The following is a 15,004-nucleotide window of genomic DNA, read 5'->3' on the forward strand; positions in this document are numbered from 1 at the left end:
TCCAGGATATCCAGGCTATGATACAGTTGTTTCACTCTTTATCCTGGATTTCAACAAGGCTGATTCTGTGGCTGCCGGGCCTCATGGCCTCCTGCATCCTGCCTGTGACATATGCCCGGTGGCATATGCAGGCTCTGAAGTAGGACCTGAAGTTCCAGTGGGCGCAGCATCAGGGAATCTCTGACATGGTCCAGATCTTGGAGGGAACTGCAAAATATCTGCAGTAGTGGTTAAAATACAGAAAAAGTAGAAAATTCCTCTACCTTTTCCAACCACATTTAACAGTGATGACAGATGTGTCACTCCTGAGATGGGTCAGCTTTCTGGCAGAGGTGGAGATCAGAGGTCTCTGGTCTACAGCGGAATCCGAACTTCACATCAACCTTCTGAAGCAACAGGTGATCCGACTGGTATTAAAAGCTTTTCTACCTTCCATCAAGGACAGGCTAGTGCAGGTGTTAACATACAACACCACCACCATGTGGTACTGCAACAAAAAAGCCAGTATTGGGTTGGAGACCCTTTGTGAAGAGGATTAGCAGCTCTGGTCCTTTCTGGAACGTCATGGTATTTCCCTGGTGGTTCAACACCTGGCTGGCGGATGAACTCAGCCGAAGATGCCTAGCGGATCACAAATGGCATCCGGAGGTGATGCAAGGTCTCTTTCAGCCTTGGTTAGATCTGATCACCACTGCCGAGAATGCGCAATGTCAGCACTTATGCTGCTGAAGTTCCCTAGGCAGCTCTCGCTCGGAGAGGCTTTTAGTCTCAAGTGGAGCTCGGGCCTCCTGTGTGTCTTTCCGCCCATACCACTCCTGCTCAGTGTTCAAGAAGATAAGGATCAACCAGGCCCAAGTCAACCCTGGATCCTAAGCTGTTGAGCATGGCCATCGGTTCCCCTGATCAGGCTGCACCTTTGGGAGGATCTTCTGTCTCAGCAGCAGGGGAGGGTTCTCCACCCGAACTTATCAATGCTCCGCCTTCTTGCGTGGAGATTGAGTGGCAACAGTTGACAGATTTTGACCTTAGGCCCAAAGTCTGCAATGTTATTCTGGCAGTCAGGCATATCTCCACCAAAACGGTATACACCTTCTGTTGTGGCACGTTTGTCTCATGGTGTGCAAAAGAGCAGGTTAACTCCCTTCCTGCTCCCCTTTCTCGGGTTCTTCTCTATTCTTTCACGTGCCCAGCAGGGATCTGCTCTGGGCACCTTGAAGAACTACCTTCCTTCTGTGACAGCCTTTCTGCAGTTGGATTACAAGCCACCCCGCTTCAAATCCCCTATTATACAAAGGTGAAAGATTTAAAACATGTTTCCTACTTCTCCCTTCTTCATATATCAGTGGGACTTTAATCTGGTCCTGACGTTCCTGATTAGGGTTCGATTTGAGCCCTTGCACAAATGTTCTCTAAGGCTCCTTGCCCTCAAGACAGCCTTCCTAGTGGCAATAACATCTTCCCGGAGGGTTAGTGAGCTTCAGGTTTTATCACCCAAGCCTCCATATTTAAACATCTACCCAGCCAAGCTGGTTCTACAGACTAGAGCTTCCTTTCTGCCGAACGTTGCCCCTCCCTTTCATGTAGGCCAGTCCATCAACCTTTTTACACTCCTCCACAACCCTCTAAAGAGGAGGAGTGACTTCAGCAACTGCACCCAAAAAGTCCATTGTCGCTCTACCTTGACCGCACGAGATTTCCAGGTGGACGACTGACTTTTAGTGGGATATGTCAGAGCGAAGAAGGGAAATGCCGTGCAGAAGGGCACCATCTCGCTATGGATCGTGCTCTGCATTAAAATCTTCCACACATTGGACAAGAAGCAACCCTTTGAGAGCTTGCTTGTTCATTCCAGCAGAGCCAAAGCTGCGACCACTGTGTTAGCAAGAGGAATCCCGGTCCTGGATCCTGCAAGGCAGTAATGTGGGCTTCTCTGCACATGTTCACATAACTCTATTGCCTGAAAAGTCAGGTTTGTCGGGACAGGCACTTTGCCCGTTTGGTCCTGCAGGACTGTTTGGTATTAAATAGTTTTGTACATCCACCTCTGGGGAGCTATTGCTTGAGTATCTATTATAAGCTAAGGAGTCTGTGGCTAGAAGTCAATATCAAATGAGCAAGTTACTTACCTTCAGTAATGCCTTATCTGGTAGACACTCCATCTACCTGCAGATTCCTTACGACCCACCCATTCTCTCTGCTCCGCAAATGGATTTCTAGGGACAGTGTTGTCCTCTTTCAGGGCCCTAGTTTTCCACATGAGTAGTCTGTTTTTCATGGCTTCTCACTTCTGCCGTGGAAAGCCGCAAAAAGAAACTGTCAGTGTGCTGCAGTGGCGACTATTTTGCCCTGCGCACATCACTTACGGCGTTACTGATGCCACAATCAGCATAATGCCGCCATCTGTCGCGCTGGGGTACTGCTCACAAAAAAAAAAATCTGGATCCAGTGTGATGCCTGTGGATAAGTCCAAGGTAAGGAATCTGCTGCCCAGATGGCCTCTACCAAATAAGACGTTAAAAGTAACTTGTTCTTTACTGTCTGTCCTTAATCTTGGAGGAACATATCCATAACTTCCGTTATGGGCCCTGTATCCAACTGAAAAATTGAGGAAGTTGGTGATCTAATCTTGATGCAAAGTGATCTATTTGACACTGACCCAACTTGTCTGTGATCAGATGGAATAATGAAATGTCCAGTTTGCAGGCACTGTAGTCCTTCCTGTTGAATCTCTTTGCGATTTATTCTGCCGTGACTGAAATTCTCAGAACTGCCTGTGCTCCTTGACCAAATCTGCCAGGACCTTCTACCTGGTGTCCTCAGCGATTCATGTATGGACCAGTATGACGATATTTAACAGAAAACTTTGATCCTCGTCATGTACTTTACTGCACATAGGGGTCGCGAATGGGTCCTCTGAAATAGCAGGGCTGTGTTGCCGTTCGAAGTGTTCACTCTAGTTATTTTCTGTATGCGGGACCCACGACACACCACTCGGTACCAGGTAATGGACCATTGTGACCCACGACACACCGAGTAGTGTGTCGTGGGTCCCGCATACAGAAAATAACGAGAGTGAACACTTCGAACGGCAACACAGCCCTGCTATTTCAGAGGACCCATTCGCGACACCTATGTGTATTAACACTACATATTGAAGACCATTTTTTGAAACAATTGTTGAAAACAAGCAGTGGAGTAACTCTCGGTCTTCAACACTGCTCTCAGAGACTATTAGTTAATGCCACAGCCCTGAAGAAGTCGCGGAGCAATTCTCCATTGTGTGACAAAACACGTGTCGGCTGGCTTGTTCCACCGTGCTTTTACGTTTGAAAAGGATTAAAAGATTCAACTTGATCCACTCTAGACCTTTTCCTTTCATCTCGAAGATACTTGTTGTGTTGTTGTTACATATTGTGATTACAGGATCTTTACTCTTTATATGGGCCTAGGCGGTTGTTTTCCAACCTATTGGCTATGTCAGTGCTTGTTGTTTATGAGGAAAAGGTTTCTGACGTAACCCCTTGGTGTAGCACAGTTTGCTGAATGGATCTTTAGTTATGAGTGTCTATATTTCCTGGTCTATCAGGGTTTGTTCTGTGTATGAGAACAAGCAGTGGAGTCTCCTTTGCACTAGGGTTCCTTAGAACTCTGTCTGAAAAGCCCACTCTGTTTGCAATCCAAGTCATCTTGTAATCTTTTCCCAATTGTGGAGGTAGCCCTCCAGCCATTCCCCTGTTTTAGTTGAGAAGAAAGGATACTCGTTGGCTGTCCGTCCACCTGGAGCATTGTTTGCACATCGGAATGGTCCTCTACCACCCCGGGCTGTGCTGGTACCGTCTGTGGAAAAGAACTCCCCAGACTTCCTTTGATGTTGCCATTGGGATTATCTGAACTATCCCCTCTGGGAGGCTGAATGGTAGTACGTCTGGTTGCGTGCCCCCTACCTCCTCCAACACCTTTAAAAACGTATGTCCGAAGAACTGGTCAGTACCCTTTTTGGGCTCTTTGACAAACTTTGTAATAAAGGGGCCATCTTCAGGCGTGTGACGTCCATAGAGCTAAAAGGGCTTCAGACCCCCTCCTCATGCCCCCACCCACCCCAGTTGTGTGTCTCACCCTTGTGCTGCTGCAGATTGACCTGCAGTGGGCTCTGCTGGGCAGTGTCTGGTGTCTTTATCTCCGGCACGCCTGAGGTTTCCTCAGGTCTTTAAAGGCCATTTGCATATTTACATACCTTTGTAAACTAGTTACAGAGGCTTGTTTTTTTGTCTGGTTCCAGTACCTCCTGGACACCCACTCTGCCTATTCCTTAGATTTGTATTTTGTAGTGTGAGAATGCATTTCATGAAAAGGAATATAAAGTAGGGTTGCCCAAAAAAAATGTCAGCCTTTTGTTGTTTAAAGATCCTGCAAAGACCTCATCTTGACACTAAATAGGGTTGTAAATAAAAAAGTATATATTTATTTGTAATTTGACTTTTCTGTTTTTGTTCCCTTTAATTATCAGTCATGGATCATTCAGGCAGCCCTAGAGCAGCTAAAAGTGCTTTCTATTTATATTTCCTGTTCGAAGTATGCACAGATAAGTGCTGAAAATACGGCTTTAGGTGACTGCTTATTTAAGTACCATCTGGGACATCAAAATAATAAGCTGGCAAGCAACCCTAATCATAAAACTGGAAGTCTGTTGCAGGATCAACACATTTATTTCCTCCACCCTAGATCCCTGATTAATGCCATAATAGCAATAGTTTAACTTATATCTGAAACCCTACTCTGCTGTCAATAACAAGCTGAGTTACTTCAAGTGTCTGGGAATGCACCCTGCATTCAGATAATTCACTCTTCATTCTCGCACTGATCACCATGTCCTCACACCATTCACCCGCTCATCCTGCTCTTACAGTGATCAGTCTGCACTCACATTGCACTGTTCACCTTGTACCTCACCCTGCGGTCACATGAGCACACGTATTCACCCTGCACTCGTGATACTTCACTCACCTGTCCCTCTCACTGCTCAATCTCACTCAAACAAGCCCATCACTAACAATGCATTAATTCGTCCCACTATGCACTTCCATCCGCACCCAAATTCATATGGTCACCTCACTCACACTGCAGTCTCTCCTCTTTATCTACTCTCACACTGTTGCATCGCTCACCGTGCACTCCTGCCACCCACACAGCGCAGAGGGTTAATGTGCCTGCTACAAAAAACATGTACCATGCAGATCACAGAATTTAGTGTGAGTAGACTATCAGTAGCGTTTTGAAAAAAATGAAATGTTTGTCAGAAAGGTGCTATAGAGAGATGAGGTGCATTGTTCGTGATTGGTAGTGGGGGAATTCATGGAGTAGGAGGAAATGTGGGAGGGGGTGCCAAAAAAAGACTGTTGCACTGTGTGCGACCAGTGCTAGGGCAAGACCTGGCTGGTAGTGTTAGCCCCCACGCCCCCGAAGTTCGGGTCTAGTTGCGCCCTGTCATCTTGCCATTGATTTCATGGATTAGAGCAACCTTACCTGCCTGGGAAGGCCTCAGACACTCCGCCTTCAGAATGCCATTGAACTCTTTGTCTAGTGGCTTCCTTATCTGACTACTGACATATTAGCCACCTTGTCCGCCGTGATCCATTCGGCTGAGTGCAGATGATGGTCTGTTTTATCCGTCTGATAGTCTGGTTTTATCCGAACTGCCGGTTCCTTGGACACTGACTTGTTCCCCGAGGGGGCCCGACCGTCCCCCTCCACCCTGGTTCTTTTGGGACCGACATGGCCTGCTGGGTCCTGGTTCGTCATCCTGACACTTCTTTCAGATCTTGCTCCGAATCTTCCATATCCTCAAGGTCCCTCATTGGGACTGGATCATCCTCTAAGGACAACATATTCCTTTTCAGGAAGGCCGTTCGAAGGCATTGGAGGAAAGAGACTTAGTAAGCCCTTTCGTTTTGGATTGTCCTTGGCTTTCTGGTCTGCCTTGATGGTCAACGGGTCGCATGAGTGTCTGCCCTCCACCAGGGGGTGGATTCATGAGAACTTTGCCGCTTGCATTGGGATCTGCGCTGCCCAGAAGTCGGACCCTTGCTCACTAAGTAACTGAATTCAACCTGGCTGATGAAGTGTGACATACCCCGAAACTGGTCCCAGGATGCTTGTTTCCAGTCCAGGGACTACCTGGCTTTGCAGTTCGATCTGGACTGTTAGGCACAGGGTCAAGACTGATTTGCATATGGCTGGGTCCAAACTGGGGTGGCGTAGTGGGCAAAAGAACTATGGATTTAACCCAGATCTCTTGGCTGGGGGAGAATCTTTTAATCACTAAGCATTCCGTCCAGCATTTGATGCAGTTACACAACCGCTCCAGGGCAGGAGAGACTGACTGCCCTCTGTAGGGATCAGTCTATCGCATCAACAGATTCCTCATCAAGAGGTAGGGCCACCTGGTCATCCCGCAGGATCCCAGTGCCAGGCTTTGTACTTGTACCTGCCATAGTGTAAATGTGATGTAAATATATTTAAACTGGTATGGAGGAAAGCACCGAGGCAGCTGTAATGATGAATGTCACCTGTCCTTAATCAAGCCCTTGGATGCACCGGGACAAATACAGCATCCACGCAGTGTGTTGACTCGCAGCAGAAACAAATTAATTACTGTAGATATGAGCCGCTAAACCAAAATGCCCTTATCTCTTGAAGAAATCCCTCGATGTATTATACTTGCTCCACTGGTACTCCGATGCACTTTCAGTATTGAGACCTTTACATAAGAACGAGACACTGTGCCCTCATAGGTGCAGCACGAGCACCCTCTGGTGGAGCTTCACTAATACCGCGCGGCCACACTGAGAGCAAGCAGGTCGAGCGGACCCAGAGCTGCTTCTAGGAAGCTCCCCATGTGCAGCCGCGTTGGCAGCCTCCTCGAAACAGGAGGATCGAAAATATACAAGCTCACCAACCAGCTTCCTCCTAGCGCCGGAGACTGCCTTGTGGTAGTCCTCTGTCCCCGCAGAGCCAAACTGTCAGTCTCAGCGGGACAGTGAAGGCTAAACTATCAAGCGCTCAATTAAACACTATGTCCTGTTGCAAAAAGCAATCACAAAAGCATATGTCTCACTCCATCAACACCCATAACCAAAGCACTTACCTCTAGCTGCTGAGCAGCGAAGAAAGAGGGAGTCTTTTTCCTTGTGGGATGTTTTACATAGAGAAGATTTATGGCTATTGGTGGGCTGTGTCTTGTTTGAGGCTCATGGGACCTGTAGCCCCAGAATGTGTGATATTAAATAATGATTGGCTGTGGAGCTAATTCAATCCGAAACCTCCGGTCCTGACATAAAATCACTAATTACAGTGCACTGGTCATTTGATGACATTTATAAAACTCCCTACCATATGGAAAGTATAAAACCCTATATATTTTCTAATTCTGTATTACGTAAGGAATCTATTGTTGCAAGTAAGACCTTCCTTGCTCTCACTGGCAGGCCGGTAGAACAAGCTGAACCTGACGTTTGTCAGATGTTTAGCAATTCTTTTCTCAAACATGGTAATTCCCTCCATCTCTTCCTCATGTGGGGACATATCCTTGCCAAGGCTTGACATCCAAATGTTACAAATGAGAAATATCGGTACGACTTTTGCAAATAAATCTTTAAATCGAGGCAGAATATCATTTTACAATAAATCTCCAAATCAAGGTAGAAAACTCTAGGCATGCAAGATTGATTACTAAACCGCATTTCACTGGGCTAATGGACAGCGCCTGAGGCCTAATTCGAACAGCATGGGTATTTCCCCTGCTGTTTTTCATGTTAAACCAACTGGGCGATTCTGAGACCGAGGTAAAGGTCTGCCATGAGAACGAGGGTGCCAACACAAGTAGAATCAAGAAAAAAGCACCTGAAGCCTGTAAATCTAAGACCCTGACTTATGGATTCAGAAAAATCGAATTTTGTTCTAACAATAGTACATACTAAGGTGAACACTGTGATTATCTAGGATTGAGGTTTATAGAAACACAAGTGGATGCTTCACTTAACAGCGTTCTCTGCTAGGTTTAGTCAGCATGTGGCGGTTTACAGTTCATTGACTTGTCCAGTGAGCCGTTGAGAAGTACGTTTTCAAGCAACGCCGCTGCAGTAAATATGAATGCAGTGCTTGTGTCATGGCACTGCAGGACCAACAATGTCCAGCAAAGGCAATGCAGAGATTGTTCAACTTGAGGAAGAATTCACCACAAGCTATACTTTGACCGAATGTGTTCCCAGTTGTTGCTGAATGCAATACAGATGTAATATTACCATTGTATTTACTTAGATTGGAATAGTCTCAATATTTCTCAAATAGTAGTACATTTGGTAAATTAAGGGGTGGCATTATTTGCTATATGCTCGACGTATAGGAAACGGGGCTTCAAAAAAAACATTGGTCAGAAATGCAAATTCCCAGATAAATGAAAATTAGAGCTGAGAAATGAAATATTTGCGACTATAGTTTACATACTTGTGTGAAACATTGGATTCATAATGATATCGCTTTCTTGCTGCAAACTATATTAGCCTAATTCTCCGATGTTCTAGAACAAAATCATTGAGGTCTAAAATTGGGCATGGCTTTGAAGTTCCACTTTTTCAGCATCTGGCTACTGCAACTGAAAAGTTGTTACATCAAAAGATGTTTAAAATTCTACCTGCAAACGACTAAATACTTCAGCCAATCTAACCATCTTTTCGTGGCTTTTGGTCAGGCAACCATGGACAAACCCTTGTTAAAGCAATGTTTAGCAAAATATATTGTATCCTGCATCACTGCTGCCTAGTATTCAGTGTTCAATTGTCAAAGGGTCAGGGCTCAGTTACCAGAGACTTTTCAGGTACCCCAGGTCTCCATTGGTATATCCATAGAAATCCACAGAGGGGCCACACAGCACTGTTGCCAGGAAGAACAGTACAGAGCACAGTCGAAAATGGGACAGGCAGTGCTTCGAAACCTGCTCACTTAAGGTGGTTCTCATACTCCATCCGCACCGCCAAAGCCCCCGCCCCCTTCTGTTTTCTCATGTACTGCTTTGTTCTTCACAGTTCACGCAGGTGAATCTATTGAAGAGAAAGGTACTTAACTTTAACTATAAGTTGTCCAACATTGGTGTATTTCATAGATTTACATGCAATGCGACTTTCTCCACTTTCATGAGACTGTGGCATTATTTACTCCGGGTGAGTTTTTGAGCTCAGGGTTAAGCTTTATGCATATCCTTTTGGGGCACATAATAAGGTGGCTAGGTTATAGCTAGAATTTTGAGTTTACTTGTATGCTGCTATGTCAGCATTGACTACCAATGACTCTCAGGCTGATGAATAACTCAAGAAAATTAATTGGTGAAAGATGCCAGTTTTGCGGAATTGCAGGTAAGGAACTTGTTCTTATTTACTGAGATTCCCATACATGTCGTTTTGCTAATTTGTAAAACAAACACCTTCAATGATTTCCTTAGCAAACTATTGCTTTATAGCTCTGCCGCTGACACAATTATGACACTGCATAGTGGAACTTACAGTCAGCAAAGTAGTACTTGGTAAGCGATTAAATTAAACATGCAGTATACCCAGTTGATGGCTATGACATTTTAGAGGGTAACAAGCAATGTATTTGCTTGGTAGTTAACAAAACACAGTCGTTTTACTCACTAACATTTTCTCTCCTCATGTGTGTGTGTGCTTGCATGTGTGTGGTTTTTTTTTTACATTAATTGTGGTGATGCTTATTTATGTGTGAACTAATCTGTTTTAAGGATTCAGCTCTGAAATAAGTAGATTTGATTCAACAAGAAATACTTGCTTCCTATGTTTGTATAACATATTGTCAGTTTTTTTCAGCAACATTTAATATTACATTTCTTTTTTATATGTACATTTTATCTAGTTACATCACGAAAGCCACGAGAAGATGAAAAAGACGGGCAGGCATACAAATTTGTTTCACGATCTGAAATGGAGAATGATATTAAAAATGGCAGATATTTAGAACATGGAGAGTATGAAGGCAATCTTTATGGTACCAAAATTGACTCCATCCATGAAGTTATTCACACTGGAAGGACATGTATTTTGGATGTGAATCCTCAGGTATGGTTTGTGGGGATCATCGTAAATTGGTAACACTTGCTAATCTCTCAATAAAAAGTAATGCATACTGTTAATCTCAAGAACTTAAAATAAATTTACTATTGCATTAAAACCCTAAATATCACCAATATTTTACTCTGTTTTCTCATAGTTTTCATCTTAATTTTACACTCCGCCATTAAAGTAGTAATTGGCTCTGGTACTACCACCACTGACACGTTTAGCTTCTCTAGCTGCCACTGCCTTGATTAGCCAGGCTTCCCGTCTTTGGCCTCTGTCAGTACCTGGTTCATACTCCTGACACAAGGAGATTTCAGACACCGATAACGGTAGCCAATTATATACTGCAAAGGGTGTATATTGATATTTTCTCACCTTTATTTTGGCCCCACACATTATTGTGGTAATTTGTACTTGCCCTACATATTGTCCCTTTCCTCACCCAATGCCTTGAGCTTCCCTCTCAGGGAATTGCTGTCAACATTTGCCGTATATTCCTTCTCACTTAATGAGATGTAAGGCACCAGAATGGTAGGTAGTTTTAAATAGCGAAACGTGCACACTGTTAACTCTCTAATCAAGAGAGTCCCTTTCTAGTCAAGAGAGTCTTTGAGCAGGTCTTGTAGCCTTACCTCTTTCCAGCACAGTTACAATACCTAATGGCCAGATCATACTTGGTCCATTGACAGACCAGAAGAGAGGTTTAGTGGAGTTTGGAGATAGCATCTTGACTGCCTCTAGTGTTCAGATAATATTCAGTACTTTTTAACCACTGTCTGCTGTTATTCAATACTTATTGGAAAAACGGGAGGACTACATTATTATTCTACGTCTCCGAATGGGTCGGCCTACTTACTGTAAGCTCAAAGCTGGCAGTCTAACAACCTCATAACCTTTATGCTTTTCACTCTGTCACGATACTCATAGTTTATCTTATCGTTTCCTACCCCTCTGGTCTCTACATCAGCCTAAGGGACAAACGTTCTATGCACTGCTACATTCCTACAACACACAAATCATACCAAGCAAGGCCCCACTCCCCTGTCATTCCCAACCTTTTGTAAGCACTATTGATTTTTAGTAATATGCCTAGTAGACATTTTCTCAAATGTAAGAGGTGCTGTTGTCTGGCCCTACCACATTTAAAACCAGTACCTTGTAAGCCATCTTCACATACCATATAGTGATATATTTATAACAATGCCCCCCACGGTTCACCGGCTGCTGGCGGACTTTCATCCTCCCACTTAGGTCCTTTTAGGCCTGGCTTTTGTGGTACCTTTTCATTTCCACATCCGTTAGATGCGCTCTGTGTTTAACATAGGCAGTGAGCTTTTAGATGCGCTCTGTTTAACATGAGCAGTGAGCCTTACGTCTTCTTTTTATGCAGTCAAGGGTTTTTACCCTTTTATTAGCATCTCTTGGATGCATTTTGCTTTCAGTTGCCTGTTGGCCTTCTGTGGCCATATTTCACAGGTTGCTGTGTCCTCTGCTTCTGGCTTTCTGCTGGTAGTTCAGCTCGGTAACATCATTACGGCCCGGAACTCTGTGGATGGGTTCGGTTCGTAGCTGCATTCTTTTTGACCTGGCTTTTTGCCCTAAGAGGTGTCCCCCGTTGTACGGAGTATACATACTCCATGTTGGGTACTTGCATGCTATTATATAGCCTTGCTTATCTCACCTGGGCCTAGAGATAATGAAGGCTCCATGTTCGATTAAATGTTCGTTGTACGGTGTTCTGTGTTTTCCTTGGTGCTATCTGCTTTCGCCATGGTTATCCATTTCTTTTGGAGGTTTCATGGTCTCCTCTTCGTAAACGGCCCCTACCTGCTCTTCAATGTGCTGGGTATGGTCCGCCATATAAATTATGTTTACATGCCGGTTGCCTTGGTTTCCTCTTCCTACGTTGCAACCTCTTGTCATGGTTGCAAAGTTTAGACCAATATCTCCATGTGTGGGGTAGCCCTTTTTAGGTGGTTGCAAGTTGCTATAGGTTCCTCCTCGAGTCCACTTCCTGGAGTTATTTTCCAATTGTCATATGCTTCCTTTTTGGTGTTCAACACTATCCGTGTCTTTTGGAGTGTTGGTCTTGGATTTTAAGACTCTCTTTTCACCATGGCGTTTTTGGTCTCTCTCTTCGGAGTGGCCTACTCTTGTTAGAACTACGCCTGTGGGACAGTTCTTCTGATGGCAGTGGTCATTAATTACTGTCAACAATTCTAGATGGTGGTTGTTCCTCCTCCTGGCTTTGTGCTGCACGGTTGGGCGCTCTTCTGTTCCACTTAAGCGCCCACTTAAAGTCTATATTGCCGTTAACCGGCCTCATATTCTACCTCCTTCAGTGGGTTAGGGGTTGATGCTATTGCCCCTCCTTGCCCTTTTGGGGTTGGGTGTGCGCTTGGCGTGCTTCTTGTCCTGCTGGCTATCTCCAATGCATTGCTCTGGTTCTGGCTTGCCTTGGGCTCTTGCCACCGACACGTTCGGCCTCCTTTTATAACTTGTCTGTTACGCACTGGTTGCATCTCTTCAAGTTCATTCCAAGCTTGGGTTAATGCACTTTTCGTGCGCCATTTAGCGGAGAGTGATCTCTCTCTCACTCACTCTCACTCTCTCTCTCATCATAATGTTCTACCTGTCATTTTTATACTGGTACTGTGTGGCACCATTCTGGCATGTTGTCGTATATCTTTTTTCCTGTGACGTTTGCTCTTTGAGCTGCTGGGGTTGCTGTCGGACTGTTCTGCCACAGTTGTTCCCCTTTATCCGTTTCCCTGTTGCCGGATCACATGCCTGGTGCTTTCTGTTGTGCTTTCTGTTGTCCTGTCGCAGACCCGCCCCCCCTTCTGGGGTATGCTGTGGTATCTATTCAAAGTTAAGGAGTCTGCGGCTACATGTCTCTATCAGAGGTACGAGTTACTTACCTTCGGTAACGATGTATCTGGTAGAGACGTTGTCTAGGCGCAGATTTCTTAATGCCCACCCAGCCTCCCCGTTCTGCGAGGACCTTTTCTGGTAGTGTTATCCACTGGCCTCTTCAGTTGCCATTGGGTTTTATCTTCAGGAGGTTCAGGTTGTTGCACTCCCCTGGGTGCATTCATATACAGTTAATCTCTGCTGAGGGGCTTCTTTTCTGGTATATGGTACCTTTGATTCACAGGAAGGTTCGTTTTCCTCTCCAGTTCCCTTCCCTTCAGTCTGCTTTACTGCCTCGGGGTCCTAGTCTCCTCATGGTCATCCTCTGTGGGGGTCGGTTGTGCTCTGTTTCCTACCTCTGTTTTTAGATGGGAAAGGCCAGTCTTCGCTTTCTTTCGTACAGTGGACTGTTGTTCTTTCTCTGTGTTCCGTTCTTACTAAACGGCACAGTTCCACATGGCACTATCAGTCTAATTCTGTCTGTTGTAATATTTTTCCTTGTTGCACTCGGGAAGGGGTCTCCGATTGAACCTGCGAGACTCGTTCTCACAGTCTCCACTTTTATGTGTTGGTGGTGTCTATTCTGTCCTTGGGATGGTGTCTTCCACCACCCCTTTCTTTATTCAAGGAATTTAATTCCTCGCACATTGTTCCCATACTTTCACAGTTTTTAGTTTGTGGCTCCACATTGTGGCGCGGAAAAGTTTCTCCGAAGAAAACTGACGTCCGCGCGCCAGGAGGGACTTATATGACCTCGCTGACGTCACGTAGGAGGACAGCGTCAGGGTGGGGTCGTGTGGCGCCGTCCCCTGGCGCACAGAGATGCTGCTGAAAAACATTTCCAGATCCAGTCTCACGTCTGGGGATATTCTAAGTTAAGGAATCTGCGGCTAGACCACGTCTCTTCCAAATACATAGTTACCGAAGGTAAGTAACTCGTACATCACTGCCGCTGACTCCCTTCTCATTTAGCATAAATGTGATTCAGACCTCTGCATTGCCACTGAGGAACTGGTTCTGCTGTTTGGGAAACGCTAGCTCCATTGATGCCTGACACCAGTGTTTTCACCTCCTGCCCTTGTGTTTTTAAAGGTTTTGCATCCGGCCAACCTAAGTCCACACCCTGTGGTATAATGTCCATTTTAAGTACGGCTGTGGTTGTGCATCGCGAACACACCGACATGATCTGTTTCTTTTTGTAGCAAAGTGCCTCTTGCACAACTTGTTTGCTTCCAGGACACAATAAGAGTGCATGTTTCCTCTCTAACAGCATTTTGTTTTGCTTCACACCGTTAAGCGGTGTTCAGATGCTATCACCTTGTCCCCACCATTTCCTTCTCATTCCCCGCCAGAGGGCCCAGCAGCTGAAATTTCATACCGATCCACTCCTTTTTCTTTATATGCTTTGCACTTTCTTCTGTACTTTTTTAATTTACAGTTTCCAGTAAAGCAACTGCCTTCTTGGAATTATGCATTTTGTCTGTCATAATTGGGCCAGCCATTTCCCCCCCCAGTGCTTTTCAGAATTTGCAACAATTTTTTTTTTTTCGCTGCTGTTGTTCAGCATCTACAACAAGCACTAGCAGAGCTGAAAGGTCTGCTAACGCCCTTCAAAGGTGTGACCAATTGGCTCTGCTGATGCTTGCACTTTTGGAGTTGCAAAATGATGCTGGACTTATGGTTGGTGTGTGACTAGAAGTATTATGACCTAAATACCCTGATTTGTGTGACTGGATTTCCTTCTCATGTTTAAGATGGTGTTAAAAGGACAAATAAAACTAACAAGGCAACAGGTAGTAGTTATTCTCATGTAATGTCGCCTTTAGTTGTTTTATGTCCACACAGATTTTAGATGGCAAAATAAATTGCACATCATTTCTCATAGATACTTCTAACCTCAGATTCCTCACCGTGTGAATAATCTACAGACATCAGACTGGATCCGTACATTTTAGAGTAGTTTTCCT

At 44.9% G+C, this 15,004-nt stretch overlaps 1 protein-coding gene across 2 annotated transcripts in view; it reads left to right on the top strand.

The window, feature by feature from the left end:
* PALS2 (protein associated with LIN7 2, MAGUK p55 family member) overlaps positions 1–15,004 on the top strand; it is an 811,509-nt gene that overhangs the window by 712,531 nt on the left and 83,974 nt on the right. For both annotated transcript variants that reach the window (XM_078663456.1, XM_078663457.1), the window contains exon 11: positions 9,922–10,124. In XM_078663456.1, the coding sequence (XP_078519582.1) occupies positions 9,922–10,124 (203 nt within the window). The remainder of the gene's footprint in view (positions 1–9,921; positions 10,125–15,004) is intronic.

The sequence above is a fragment of the Lissotriton helveticus genome, chromosome 10 (assembly GCF_964261635.1).
Source record: "Lissotriton helveticus chromosome 10, aLisHel1.1, whole genome shotgun sequence".
NCBI classification, from domain to species: Eukaryota; Metazoa; Chordata; class Amphibia; order Caudata; family Salamandridae; genus Lissotriton; species Lissotriton helveticus.